Raw genomic sequence first — 15,619 nt, 5'->3', positions numbered from 1 at the left:
CAATAGTGAATTTCTCCATGTTGGCTGTCATGGGCTCCCGCTGCAACTCTGCTCTCCTGCTCTCGTGAATCCACCTTGCAGGTCCTCTTGTCGTTCTCTATAAATATCTATTCTCGTGGCATCCGTCGTCAGCCACCGCTTCTGCTGCAACTCTGCTCTCCTGCTCATGCCATACCACGGCAAGCATGGAGCCCGTTCAGATCACCGTGGCAATTATGATCATTTTAAATACCTCGTGCATTATCCTGCAGTATGTTCAGAACCAGAACCTGCAAAAGCAGGCAAGAAGACAACGGCAGCACAGTGACGAGAGTGATGAGGACATGGACACAGACTTCTCTCAAAGTACGGGCCCTGGCAATTTGGACATCCTGGTGGCAATGGGGCAGGCTCATGCCGTGGAACGCCGATTCTGGGCCCGGGAAACAAGCATAGACTGGTGGGGCCACATAGTGTTGCAGGTCTGGGATGATTCCCAGGGGCTGCGAAACTTTCGTATGCATAAGGGCACTTTCATGGAACTTTGTAACTTGCTTCCCCCTGCCCTGAAGTGCAAGAATACCAAGATGAGAGCAGCCCTCACAGTTGAGAAGCGAGTGGCGATAGCCCTCTGGAAGCTTGCAACGCCAGACAGCTACCGGTGTCAGTCGGGAATCAATTTGGAGTGGGCAAATCTACTGTGGGGGCTGCTGTGATCCAAGTAGCCAACGCGATCACTGAGCTGCTGCTATTAAGAGTAGTGACTCTGGGAAATGTGTAGGTCATAGTGGATGGCTTTGCTGCAATGGGGTTCCCTAACTGTGGTGGGGCGATAGATAGAACGCATATCCCCATCTTGCACTGGACCACCTTGGCAACCAGTACATAAACCGCAAGGGGTACTTTTCAATGGTGCTGCAAGCACTGGTTCATCACAAGGGAGTTTCACCGACATCAACATGGGATGGCCGGGAAAGGTACATGACGCTCGCATCTTCAGGAACTCTGGTCTGTTTGAACAGCTGCAGGAAGGGACTTACTTCCCAGATCAGAAAATAACCGTTGGGGATGTTGAAATGCCTATAGTTATCCTTGGGGACCCAGCCTACCCCTTAATGATGCCATGGCTCGTGAAGCCGTAGACAGGCACCCTGGACAGTAGTCAGGAGCAGTTCAACTATAGGCTGAGCAAGTGCAGAATGGTGGTAGAATGTGCCTTTGGACGTTTAAAAGCGCGCTGGCGCAGTTTACTGACTTGGTTAGACCTCAGCAAAACCAATATTCCCATTGTTATTTCTGCTTGCTGTGTGCTCCACAATATCTGAGAGAGTAAGGGAGAGACATTTATGGCGGGGTGGGAGGTTGAGGCAAATCTCCTGGCTGCTGATTACACTGCTCTACAGCCAAAATGCTTCTGAAATAAATGTAGTCAAACTTTACTAATTCTGGGTCACTGAGAACGAAAATGATGCTTAAAATTGTTGATTGGCTATAGTTTTCAAGATATGCTATTGGGTCAGTATATACGACCCTTGACTTGGGAATGGCGGAGGATAAGTGAGTTATAAAGGGAAGGGATCTCAATTTAAATCAAAAATGACAAATACATCTATGACTGGGTTTGGACAGTACTCGCTTTTTAGGCAAAACAATGAATGATGCAATCTGAAGCTGGTATTGTGTCATACATTATATGAATTGCATCATGTTATTCCTAGAAGTCATGGATGATGCAATCATAACAAAGCTTACATCACTCTGCTGAACAAATTGCCCTATATCAGCTCTAGAAATCATACAGTGTCGTGCTCTCTTATTTGTCAGTGTTTGATTTTGCAAAGGGACACATTTCTGTTTAGCCAAAGTGAGCAGAGATGCCTCGTACTTGTGTGAACAGTGCAGATAAATTCTGCTATGTTTGTGGTGAAGTGACTTTTGCATCACAAAAGCGCAGTATAACCACTATGGTTAAGAAAGCCTATCACCTTTATTTTGGCTGCAAAATTGGAGATCAGGACAAGAGGTGGGCCCCACACATATGCTGCAACACTTGTGCAACAAATCTTCGCCAGTGGTTGAACAGGAAAAGGAAATCTATGCCTTTTGCAGTGCCAATGATTTGGAGAGAGCCAACAGATCATACCAGCAATTGTTACCTCTGCATGGTGCCTCCAGTTGGGAAAGGTGTGTCAAAGAAGAAAAAGTGGACTGTGCATTATCCAAACATTCCATCAGCTATATGCCCAATACCCCACGGAGAAGGACTGCCGGTTCCTGATGCACCAGAATCATTCTCACTTGAGTCAGACGAGGAAGAGGAAGAGGATGAAACTTCTGGTCCTGAACCATCAATGTCACAGGACCCACATTTTCTCCCATCCTCCTCCTCTGAACCACACCTCATAACACAAGGTGAACTGAATGACCTTGTCAGGGATTTGGAACTAGCCAAGAGTAAGGCAGAGCTGTTGGGCTCCAGACTACAGCAGTGGAATCTCCTGGCAGGTGATGTTAGGGTTTCCATGTTCCGTGACCGTCAAAAGGATCTTGTCCCATTCTTCTTCATGGAAGGTGATCTTGTAGCCTGCAACAACATCGTTGGTGTGATGGCAGCCCTCAACATCGTTCACGATCCAGATGAGTGGAGACTGTTCATTGATTCATCGAAGACGAGTCTTAAAGCTGTTTTACTGCATAATGGCAATGTTTTGCCATCAATTCCAGTTGGTCATGCAGTCCATATGAAGGAAACCTATGACAACATGAAACAACTTTTGAGGTGCATAAACTATGACCAACATCAGTGGCAGCTTTGTGGCGATTTGAAGGTTGTTGCTCTCTTGCTTGGTCTGCAGACTGGATACACAAAGTACTGCTGTTTTATCTGCGAATGGGATAGTCGTGCAAGAGATTCCCACTACATCAAGAAAGATTGGCCACTCCGACAGTCATTGGAGCCTGGGAGGAAAAGTGTTCAGCATCCACCACTTGTTGAATCAAGGAAGATTTTGTTACCACCCTTACACATCAAGCTGGGTCTGATGAAGAACTTTGTCAAGGCCATTGACAAAACACAAGCAGCTTTCAAGTACCTCCGTGGAAAATTTCCAAGGTTAAGTGAAGCTAAGATAAAGGAAGGTGTCTTTGCTGGTCCTCAGATTCGTGAACTTCTTCGAGATGATGCATTTGACCATGCACTGCGTGGCAAGGAAAAGACAGCATGGAAAGCCTTCCAGTTAGTGGCAATAAATTTTCTCGGAAACAACAAGGCAGACAACTACAGGTTGTTGGTGGAAAACCTCCTCAAGGCATACAAAAGCCTTGGTTGCAACAATGTCACTAAAGATACATTTTTTGCACTCTCATCTAGATTTTTTTCCACCGAACTGCGGAGCAGTGAGCGACGAGCACGGCGAGCGATTTCACCAGGACATTGCAACAATGGAGAAACGCTATCAGGGCAAATGGAGCCCATCAATGCTTGCAGACTATTGCTGGACAGTGACAAGAGATGCTCCATTTAATGAATACAAGAGACAAGCCAAGAAGCGCCGAGTAGACACTGAATAGGACTAAACTATGTACATAATAGTTTTTTGCCTTTTGTTTCATAATAAATTTTATTTATATAACCTTTTTGCTGATTTTTAAAGTGTTACATAAACAGGACAGGTGAAATATTATCATGTAAAGCAACCATAAACACATGAAAAGACCTAGGTTTACAATTTATGATTAAAACTCTACTATCTACACAATATACATAGACGTAAAATGTAAAAACTTAAATATCTTAGAAACAGTCGCCAATCAGTTGTTTTAATTGTCATATTTGAATTCAGCACATCAAAATACATAATAAATAGCACATTTTATCTCTGAAGCAGACGACTTCTCAAAAATTGTAGACCAGTGTTACGCGCAGCCAGACACCAGGGCGGTTAGAAGAGCACAGCAGGGCGCGCTGTGCATCAGAGAAGCTTTGAAAACCAGTTTCATGACTGGCCAGGCTACGGTGGGAGAGTTCTGTTTGTTTCTCCTTGATGATAACCTGCCCCCTTGGTTCCCTCTACTTCCCTGTAAGCCAACCGACCTCCCCACTTTGATCACTGCAATAAAGTCATTGTTGTTTCAAAATCATGCACTCTATTAATTTGTCACACAAATAGGGGGATAACTGCCCAGGTAGCCCAGGAGGGGTGGGGGAGGAGGGGAGGACAAGGCCACACTGCACTTCAAAACTTATTGAATGCCAGCCTTCTGTTGCTTGGACAGTCCTCTGGGGTGGAATGGTGGGGTGCCTGGAGCCCCTCCCCCCCACCCCCGCCACGTTCTTGGGCATCTGGGTGAGGAGGCTATGGAACTTGGGGAGGAGGGTGGGCGGTTACACAGGGGCTGCACCGGCGGTCTATGCTTCTGCTGCCTTTCCTGCAGCTCAACCATATGCCGGAGCATATCAGTTTGATCCTCCAGTAGCCTCAGCATTGCATCCTGCCTCCTCTCATCACACTGCCGCCACCTCTCCTCTTTCTCCCGCCACCTTTTCTCTTGCTCATCCCTCCTGTCCTCGTGTTGATTTTCTGCTTTCCTGGACTCTGCCATTGTTTGCCTCCACGCATTCTGCTGAGCTCTTTCAGTGCGGGAGGACTGCATGAGCTCAGAGAACATTTCATCGCGAGTGCGTTTTTTTCGCCTTCTTATCTGCGCTAGCCTCTGGGACGGAGATGATAGGGGGAGCGTTGAAACATTTGCAGCTGCGGGAGGAAGAAAAGGGAGAGTATTCTTTAAAAAGACACATTTTAGAGAACATTGGGTAGACTCTTTCACGGTGAACCAAGCTGTTAACATTACATAGCACATGTGCTTTCGATACAAGGTTGCATTTTGCCTCTTATATTGAGGGCCTGCCGGTTTTTGGAGGGGCTGCGGTTTTCGGGTTAACGTGCAGCACAAACCCAACTAAACCCCCCCACACACACCCAATTCTCTGGGATGATCGCTTCACCCCTCCCCCCCACCGCGTGGCTAACAGTGGGGATTATTTCTGTTCAGCCACAGGCAAACAGCCCAGCAGGAACGGCCACATCTGAATGTCCCCTTAATAAAATTCCCCTATTTCAACCAGGTGACCATGAATGATATCACTCTCCTGAGGATAACACAGAGATAAAGAACGGATGTTGCTTGAATGCATTCCAGTAGCTGTACTGGCCGCGAATGCATCCCAAGTCTTCAGGGCAAATTAATCATTAAACATGCTTGCTTTTAATGTATTATATTTACAAAGGTACACTCACCAGAGGTGCCTTCTCTGCCTTCAAGGTCCGGGAGCCCGCCTTGAGAGGCTATTGGCTCCAGGGTGATAAACAGTTCCTGGCTGTCGGGGAGAACGGTTTCTCCGCTTGCCTGCTGTGCGCTACCCTCCTCCTCCTCATCTTCCTCGTCCCCCAAATCCTCATCCCTGTTGCGTGAGACTCCCCCCTTGCAGGAGTCCATGAACAGGGGTGGGGTAGTGGTGGGGGCACCCCCTAGAATTGCAGGCAACTCATCATAGAAGCGGCATGGCTTGGGGGGTCTGACCCGGAGCAGCCGTTTGCCTCTTTGGTTTTTTGGTAGGCTTGCCTGAGCGCCTTAGTTTCACGTGGCACTGCTGTGGGTCCCTGTTATAGCCTCTGTCCTTCATACCCTTGGAGATTTTTTCAAATATTTTGGCATTTCATCTTTTGGAACGGAGTTCTGATAGCATGGATTTGTCTCCCCAAACAGCGATCAGATCCAGTACCTCCCGTTTGGTCCATGCTGGAGCTCTTTTGCGATTCTGGGACTCCATGGTCACCTCTGCCGATGAGCTCTGCATGGTCACCTGTGCTGATCAGCTTGCCACGCTGGCCAAACAGGAAATGAAATTCAAAAATTCACGGGGCTTTTCCTGTCTACCTGGCCAGTGCATCTGAGTTGAGAGTGCTGTCCAGAGTGGTCACAATGGAGCACTCTGGGATAGCTCCCGGAGGTCAATACCATCGAATTGTGTCCACACTACCCCAAATTGGACCTGGCGATGTCGATTTCAGCACTAATCCCCTTGTCGGGGAGGAGTACAGAAATCGATTTTAAGAGCCCTTTTATGTCGACAAAAATGGCTTCGTCATGTGGATGGGTGCAGGGTTAAATCGATCTAACGCTGCTAAATTTGACCTAAACTCGTAGTGTAGACTAGGGCTTGGTCTCTAAGTTAACAAATAGCTTGAACTAAACTAAAGGGAAACTATATGAGACGTTGCACCCCATAATGCTTTATAGAAATATGCTTAGGAGTGTAAATATGACATAACTGGAATATGTTTTATGCTAGATATGACATGTAACATATCTCTGCAAAAGTTATGATCTACTGAATATATTCATCCTATTTGTATGCATGTATCACTTTTGTATTCAAAGTTATGAATATTGGCTGTGTACTTGTTTGATTTTAAGTAGCCTCAGTGAAGCATTTGGTCAGCTTCTTGAGAAAAAACTATTCTCAGTAAGTGCCCAATCAAAAAACACTTAAGCTGACAATGAACTTTGAAAGACACCAGTCCACATCTGAGCTTTCCTGGGAATGTGGCATCGGCCTGTAAAGTGCTGAGTCATGCATGGACATGTGACTTGCCCATGTGACTCCAAAACTCCATCTTGGAGCTGGATTCTGCATAGGAGAGGAGAGGGGTTTCCACCCACAAGAGGGAGACTATATATGCCCCTGGGAAAACCCCTCCATTTGGTCTTCAGCTGGCTCAAGAGATAGCCTCTCCACCCCAAAGGATACCTGAAAGAAACTGGAACAAAGGACAGTAACTGCAGGGGTGCGAGTGACTGCTGGACCCAGACTAGAAGGAGGCTAGTCTGTAAAAGAGGCTTATTGGAACATCTCTGAGGGTGAGATTTACCTGTATTTAGGTTTTTTTACTGTATTAGGCTTAGACTTGCGTATTTTATTTTATTTTGCTTGGTAATTCACTTTGTTCTGTCTGTTATTACTTGGAACCACTTAAATCCTACTTTTTGTATTTAATAAAATCATTTTTTACTTATTAATTAACCCAGAGTAAGTATTAATACCTGGGGGGGGGGCAAACTGCTGTGCATAACTCTCTATCAGTGTTATAGAGGCCGAACAATTTAGAGTTTACCCTGTATAAGCTTTATACAGGGTAAAATGGATTTATTTGGGATTTGGAACCCATTGGGTGCTGGGCATCTGAGTGCTGGAGACTGGAGCATTTCTTAAGCTGTTTTCAGGTAAGCCTGCAGCTTGTGGGGGATGTGGTTTAGACTTGGATCTGTGTTTGCAGCAGGCAAGCGTGTCTGGCTCGAACAAGGCAAGGTACTGAGGTCCCAAGCTGGCAGGGAAAACAGGCTCAGAGGTAGTCCCAGCACATCAGGTGGCAGTCCCAAAGGGGTTTCTGTGATTCAACCCGTCACACTATATACAGTAATATTTGCAAGAGGCAAAAGAGTTTGAATGAACAAAAAGCAACAGCTCTAGCTGAAGCAGCACCAATTCCATGCACCGTCACTGGCGGCAAGAAGGAACCGAGGGTGGCGGGGGCCAGCAGCGCGGCATACACGCGCCACTCCAAGGGGCACCAGAGCCAGTCCCCTAGGGATACTGGTGAGAGAAAAACTTCTGGCAGCGGTGCATCTGGTGAGCACACACACCTAAGTTGAATGGACGTGAGCAATCACTCAAAGAATAACAGCGTGCTAGACCAATCAGAGGAAGGCAACCTCATGGCAGACTAGGCCACTGGCAGGAGGGACACAAATATAACCACAGTTATTAGCCCTGTATTGGTGTGTGTGGACACAAACAATGTCAGAGCCCTCCAACACCTGGGGCTGGTTACACACTCCCAGAGTTGTGATGTGGGCAGGGCTGGCAGTGGAAGGCTAAGCAGCCCTTCCCAGCCTGACACCAAGGACAGGAACGGGCAGCTCACAGCCATTGGACGTGCCCGAGACCAGGAACTTATAAGACTCAGGGGTGTTGGACATGTAGGCTGTCAGTAATTCGGGGCAGGGACTGTCGTTTGGTCTGTGTTTGTACAGTGCCCTGGCACAGTGGGGTCCTGGCCCAGAGCTGGCTCCTAGGTGGTATGATACAAATAAGTAATAATAATATATGGCTAACAAGACTATCCAGTTAGAACAGTTACTGCTAACCAATGATTCCTGGAAGGGAGATAACCTCATGCTTCAGGGCTTGAGCTAATCTCCAACAGGGGTTCAGATGAGACTCATACCAGCTGTGGCGTTTCTCACACCTTCCTCAAGCGTCTGGTGCTGGCCCACAGAGGCAGGACGCTGGGCTCAATGGATCTTGGCTCTGCTCCACTCTGGCAAGTCCTGTGTTTCTAAGAGGAAAGGAAACTTGCTGCAGGAATGTGACTCTGCGTCTGCAGAGCTGGCGAAAAATCACGTGTGCAACATTCTGGAAGCATCACTGAGACCGAGGAAGCCCATCTCTGCCACTCTAGTCCTGCCCCAGTCACCCAAAGGGCAGCATGAGCCCCAGGAGAGATGAGGAGTCATCGGCTGGAGAAGTCTTGGGAAGGTTCTAAAGTGAGGTTTGTTTTTAAAGCAGAGACTTTGGGGGAGGAGATAAGGAAACAGCACTGATAAATTTTCCATTTTATTTAAAAAAAAATTCTAGCAGCAAAACCAGTAACAATTTGAAAATGAAGAGAGACACTGTGACACAGAAAGAGAGAGAGTTGGATTTTGTGGGATTCCACTTCATTCACTCAAGTTCCTTATAGCGGGCAAACATAACTCTCCTGACAGCGTCCCGGTACGTTTCATTGGACTGCCTTTTGCTGGGCTTCCCTTGGGTTACAAAGCCAGCTCCCTTCTTCTGACCTTCTGCCTGAAAACAATACAGATAGCTTGTTTTAGCAATTCTTTGTGTTCTCCTCATCAGCACAGGCTGCCAGGGAGATTGCTTTGGCTTTATTTGACAGCTGTGCTAATGACCTGGAAAAGGGGTTACATGGTGCACTAACATGCCGAGAGGATATTGTGAGGAGTTGCTGATGCTGCCGTGGACAAAGAAAGCGAGACAGCAAACAATCTAGGAAGACAGACTCCAAAGCATGGGCAGTCAATGGGGAGGGAGCAATCCAGGAAACAGCGATGCTCAGAGCACCAGGATGGGTGGGAGAGGACAAGAGCCAGTGGCAGCATATTATACAGCCAGTAATGGAGGCAATCAGAACCAATTTGATTTGAGGAGGACACTGAGCAAAGAAAAGAGGCTGAATCTCAGATCCCACAAGCAACAATCTTTCTCATTAACCTGTCTGAACATCACAACTCTCAGTTGCTCTCCCGTCACATGGGATTCCCACAGGCTCTCCTAGCTTGCTCTGAATTCTGACCTTGTGAACGATCAGTATCATAGAGCCAGTGATTGTATTATGCAATACTGCCTGCCTAGATTGTCCCAACTAGAGCAACACACAGCATGGGAGTTGTGTTTACTTTTAAATGCTAGTTATTTGGATGCCGAGGGTTTGATCAATTCAACCAAGGGATCCAAGTCTCCAGAGGCTGAATGAAGCACAAGGCCCTGTATTAACACGAAATGGGAGGAGAGGACCTTACACCTTTGTGGCTTCTCCTTGAGAGCTTGACAGGATTGTCATGAGCTGAGGAATCTTGTTTGCAGGTCAGCCTCCCAGGGCTAATCTGAGCTGGCTTTTCTACAGTGCCCATCCCATCAGCTGCAGGGGTCTCCCGGTCAGGGCAGAGTGAGCACCTGAGGACATTTTCTGACCATGTTTGAACCGGAGAGGGAATGGTGTGTTTGCTGCCTGGGATAATGAGCGTTCAAGCACACACGTTACATTCCGAGCCTCAGATGATCTGCTTTGAATTATACACTGGATCGGAACATGCAAAATTCACACTGCGTGCTATGTTGTGGAGTTAAATACATCCTCCATTCAGGGTACAGAAACAGTACCATGTGACATATGTAACCAACACTACACATATTTCACATATAACAGCCAGCTAGTCACATGCTAGTCTCATAAGGCAAAACATTTAAATGTAATCTCCACATTATTTCAAACAAATGCAATTTGAGACTGCTTGAACTGCAAGGGGTAAAATGCAATGACTACATTGTTCATTATGGCAAACTCCCTCCACTGTACTTGTCAAGCAGCACTGGCACATGTGATTGGGCTCAATGCAGGTGAACCGGTGTGAAATTTCAGGGCCTGTGCTATACAGGAGGTCAGACCAAAGGATGTAATGGTTTCATCTGGCTTTGAACTGTACAAATCTGTGAATAGGGGCTATTTCCCTCTTCCAGAAGCTGTGCATGGTTCTGATCTCACCAGGCGGATCCCCTACCCCCCACATTTCTTTCAGATGGGCATGGGAAATGCTACCAAATTCAGGATTGTACTATCTGATTTTGAAGGGAAAGGAAGGCGTTTCACCTCTACTGGCGACATCATGTCCTGCTGCTGGCGTCCCAGTCCTGAGCCTTCCTTCCAGCCCATAGCCTGCAACATGCGGCTTCCTTTGTTATTACTATCGATTCTTGCTTTACTCGCAGGATTATGGTCACTGCAAAAAGAAAACAACTATAGGTATCCATACACATCGCTTTATTCTATTTTCCAACGTGGTACCAGGGATTTTCAACACAAAATTGATTGCACCTTGGATAACATCAAGGGCTTTTTGCAAAGAAGCTCCCATATTGCGTGCATGAAACATGCTGTTTAAGGCTCGTTTTGGGTTCACTATGGTGCATTATGCATGCATAATTCAGGCACATTTTGGAAAACGTAGCTCCTGAAGTTCAGCTTCAAGGTGACTTGCAGGGGAGTGGGAGGGGAAATGGGTGTGTATCCTTAACAATATATTCTTTAAGATACTCAAAGAAGGCCTGAAAAGTTTTATGTACACACGCATGTATGTACAGGGTTTGGGTTTTATATATAAACTTTGGAAATACCAGGAATGGGAAGTCCCTCCTGTCTTGCTGGAGCTTTCCTTTTGAACACCGAGCTGGGAGGAATTGGGATCACACTCTCAGATTTGAGCTGAAGGGGTAAAGGTGTCCAATTTTTAACAAGGGGGGCTTTTCTTTCAACTGTTCTCACTGATCGTTAGAAAAAACAAACAGCTTTCAACAGTCTGAACAACAAACACTTCCCCTTTCAGTCAGGTTCCATTTTTTAGGTATCTATGCTATCACACACACAGTAAGTTCTCCAGTCATCTAATCTCTTCCAGGAAAAATGGAGAAAACAAAGACCTGACTTTCTGATCCACAAAACACACAGGGAAAAGCCTCCTTCCAAACCTTCATATATCAGAAAGAAACAAGGAGCACAAACCCATTTCTCCTCTTTGCAGGTCACTTTTAAGCCAGCCTAGAAAACCTAAAGCTTTTATTCTGCCTAGGATGCCTTGGCACCTGCAGACAAACCATGGCGCTGTGCCCCAGGCACAGGCAGTGCTCTCTTTGTTCAGCTACTCTGACAGAGAAGGAAAAATGCCAAGTGTGTCTGTCTTAGCTGGAGCAGATGAAAACATGGCCCTGCTCCTCCTCCTCCTGCAGCCTGTTCTGCTCCCTTCTCTCTGTGTGGTTCCAAACTACAGACAGGAGAACAAGGAGAGAACGACACCCCCGAGGAGCCTGGGCAGGGACACTCACCTGCCCCAGATACCTGGCTCTCAACTTCCTAGGAACAGGGTAGCCAGGCTCCTCCCTTCGCCAGCAAGGATCTGGTCCCAGCTTTAAATCCCCCCCTCCTCTGCCAGCACATGTTGTTCATTTCAAAGGGCCCCACTGTACATTTGGCATCGAGGCCACTGAAAGATCAGAGAATTCATGAAAGGCTAAAACTCCATGTTGCTTTACACAGAGAATGCAGCCAGCTGTCCAACCCTTCACCCCCTCCTCCATCTGCCCTGCTGGCCTCATCTCCTCCAGCTACACACAATGTGCCAGTCTGGCGCACCCAGCCGCTGACAGCACCAGCAGCTCTGAGGAGTCCTGGATGCCCTGAAGCAGCTGTTACCTCTCAGAATCCCAGGCCTCCTTCAGTCGTTTTCTCTCTGGTGAGTCCAGGCGCTGGAATCTCTCTCTCCGGTCATTTCCCTTGTCTTTAATCTTCCCCTTTACAGTGGGCAGAAGAGAGTTAGCATTAGTAGAGAAGCTATGACTGAGTCACTGCCCTGCCTGCAGCTCCATGGGGAGCAGCAGTCTAGGTAATTGACGTGCTCTCCATCACTGTAAGACCCAATTGCCTCCAAGTATTTGTAAAGACACAAAAGAGTCATCTCCTCTGCCTCCTTCCCTTACAGCCTGCGGGGAGGAGCCTGGTTAGTGAGCAGGGCGGTATGTTTGGGGAGCGAGGGAGACTGCAGAACACAGCTTTTCCTCAATAAGTCATTGCCCTTCGTTCTGAGGGCAGTCAGGCCCCAGCGCCGCTTTTATGGCAGTGAGTTCCACAGTCTTGGTCCGGTCCTGTGGAAATTCAGTTTCCCACACTCACAAACATCCCTCTGTTGGGGAGGGAGAAAGGCTCTCACATAGCTGGGACCAACCCCAGGGAAGATTTTGTATATTAGACGAGAGAACAGGCACAAAGGGGGAACTGGGAGACACTCACCAGTGGGTTAGAGCAGCAGACTGCATGTGGCCCAACAAAGCAAATAGATGGGACTGTCCCTCTGGGATTCCAGGGAGCAGCTGGAACTGTCTGATACTCTATGCCAGCAGCTGAAGAGCCGCTTTCTTGGCCTACTGACTGACTTCTGGATACATAGTAGGCTTTTATAGCCCTGTGTTTGGCACCATTCCACGGGGCCTCCATCACCGTGTCACAACATTGCTCCCAACAAGTCCAGCATCCAGCCCACTTGGGATCAGACCAGTGCTTATGCTGTAGCTGACACTGGGTGGGGAAGGAGGAATATGGACATCAGCCACCCCTCCAGCATTGCAGACACCAAACTCCTGCTGCTCCCCACGCTCTGCAGGGTGGGTGCCGGCCCCTGCTTCACAGACTGGAATGCTCCAGCTCGCATGAGCACAGGGGCAGCCCACAGGGAGCCCTGCAAGGCACAGAGTGCTGGTGAAACAAGAACCACTTACATCCAGGTGGGCTGATGAAAATCAAAGCAATTGAAATCACTGATTTCAAGCCTTGATGTAACCCGTCGATTTTAATCATGTTTTGCATCTGTACTTCAGTTATTGCCCTAAAGAGAGGCTGATTCTCATTGGTCGGAAACCACTAAAACATGTTGATTTGCAGGTAAACAGCTTTTCCACTAAATGTGGTGCTACTTTTCGCTAACCAGGAAGATACCCAATATTTACATGCCTTTATTTAAGCCACTTGACAGCTGCGCTAATTTTGCTACAAGTCAGGGTACCTTGAACATCCCACACAAGCATAACACCAGCTCCAGTTGGAACCTCCTCCTTTTGCAAGGACAGCACCACACCAAGATCATACCCAGTGCCATTTGAGAGGAAGAGCAGACTCAGGCTGTCATCTGGCTGACATACTCATCTCTAAGGTCATACCTTTGCACCAAGGGCCACAGCATAAGACTCCCTAGACTGCACGTGGTTCGCAGGCTGAACTCTACAACGTGTGCATGGTGGGGGCAAGCGAACATTAGGGGTTGGCTGTGGGCTAGCGCAGGATCCTGCTTCGGTAGGGTGACAGATGTACCATGCTGAGTTAAAGCCTCCCCACCCCCACACACCTCTCGCTCTCTCCTCTCCAGATATGCCAGCTCTTGCTCGGATCGTTTGATCTTCCTGTGGATCTCTAGGTTTTGCTGGAAGGAGGAAAGCAGAAGTCTCTGTCAGTGGAGAAAGCAAACAGCTGGAATCATGGATTGAGTCTAGATGATTTGATCTTTGATTTTGTGCCCCAAAAAACTTAACCTTTGACCTCCTGCCTGACCTGCGTGCGTTAGGCCATAACCGCCGATGCCGCCCAGCATTGCTGCTTTCGCAACTCATTTAATACCCATGGGCTGGCGCCTGCCCTTGGACAGTCAGAAGTCCTTCCTTTCTCTTCCCAGCCAAGCTGTAGAGCACGGAATCACCGTCACTGCTTCGTAGCCTTTTGTGTTCCGGAGAGCCTGTGAATTTGGTACTCACTGAAGTGAGCTGGCTGAAGCTGTGCAGAACACAGGCAGGTACTGTCCTCACTTCTGTCTCTGCAACTCTGCCTGCATCCCCCCCCCGAAATGTCGCTGTGTGTAGAAAATAGTGTCTACAGATTCAGGTAGTAAGTGCTAGTTTGTACGCAGCACTCTCAGAAGTACCCAGCCAGGAATCCACATCACCCAACAGCTGACTCCCTTCATCCACCCCATCAGAGAACTAGCAGGTAGCACATCCCAGGACAGGCATGCTCAGCCTTATCCCTTTAGCGCCCTTCCTTGCCGAGGCAGGTTAACCAATAACCATCCTACAGCACAGATGACTTTCTATAGCTCATCTCCACACTACGTCCCAGGTGTAAAGGCACACGGCTCTCCCCAGAAACCTGTGGGGGAGAATGCTCCTGTTTAACTTCCTCCTTCCCAGTACAGAACCTGGCTTGGGGAGGTTGTTTATGCCTGCTGGGTTCTGCAGCCCGTAATACCACACTTTAGCTAGTTACAGAGCATCCATACACGTTGTCCACACACAAAGGCTCTGAACAGAGAGGCTTCGCGGGCTACTGAGCCAGGATCCGATCAGTTCAACCCACACAACTCCTTCCCCTTCCCTCATAAATCACAGGCTAAGTCAATTGCAGCCCCGAAGAGTGGGACCAGCTGGGGCCCCATAGGCCCTCCATTACCTTGTGCAAGTTGGAGAGTTGCTGATGCTTGATCAGCACTTCCTTATTGGGGAACTGCCTCCTGCACAGTAAACAGGCCAGCTTATTCCAGTCAGTTAGCTTGTCCTCGTCACTGTCAGCCTTCCTGGGCTGCTCCTCCCGCTGCGCAGGTGGATGGGGAGGCTGTGGCCGCTGCAACTGCACCTCCTCTTCCTCCTCCTCCTCCTCGTTGTCGCTGTCTCCTCCGTACTCACCTAGGAGCCCTATCAGAGGGTTCACCACCTTGGGCTGCAGACAGAGCAGCAGAGGATAATGCCACTTTGCAACCCCAAGTCTGTTCCGCCCTGCCAGGTCCTCATGTAATATCCCCCGCCTCAGTCTCTGCCTGACGGAGAAGTGGGTGGCATTTCAGCAGCATGGGCACCACATGGAAGGAAGCTAGCAGCTAAGTAGTCAAATGTCCCCTGTATTCCCAAAATGGGGTGCCTGGCCATTAGCCACCCAGCCATGTATTTAAGCACGGGGATTGCCTCTCCAAGTCAGGAGGGACTGGGCATGGGGTGTGCAGCAGGATGTCTCTTTCCTGTATGCCAGTTGCAGTGTCACTCTCCCTGGATTTCCCAAGACCTTAAAAGTGGTGAGATTACTGCGTGTTACCTACAAACCTCTCTGGTCCACGAATCTTGTGCAAAACAAGTTCTGAGTAAAAAACAAAACAAAATAACCCTCTGCAGTTCTCTGAACGTTCCCTTCTCTGGCTGATGAGCACCAGA

At 48.1% G+C, this 15,619-nt stretch overlaps 1 protein-coding gene across 1 annotated transcript in view; it reads right to left on the bottom strand.

Annotated features, from left to right (window-relative positions):
• Positions 1-8,624: 8,624 nt before the first annotated feature.
• Positions 8,625-15,619, bottom strand: part of RBM6 (RNA binding motif protein 6) — a 108,865-nt gene continuing 101,870 nt past the window's right edge. Inside the window, exons 17-21 of the mRNA XM_065407645.1 lie at positions 14,868-15,134; positions 13,774-13,848; positions 12,072-12,169; positions 10,476-10,605; positions 8,625-8,890 (exon numbers count right to left, since the gene is read on the bottom strand). Of these exons, the coding sequence (XP_065263717.1) occupies positions 8,765-8,890; positions 10,476-10,605; positions 12,072-12,169; positions 13,774-13,848; positions 14,868-15,134 (696 nt within the window). The 3' untranslated portion in view covers positions 8,625-8,764. The remainder of the gene's footprint in view (positions 8,891-10,475; positions 10,606-12,071; positions 12,170-13,773; positions 13,849-14,867; positions 15,135-15,619) is intronic.

This window comes from Emys orbicularis, chromosome 7 (assembly GCF_028017835.1).
Source record: "Emys orbicularis isolate rEmyOrb1 chromosome 7, rEmyOrb1.hap1, whole genome shotgun sequence".
NCBI lineage: Eukaryota > Metazoa > Chordata > Testudines > Emydidae > Emys > Emys orbicularis.
This window is presented reverse-complemented; position numbering and strand designations above follow the sequence as displayed.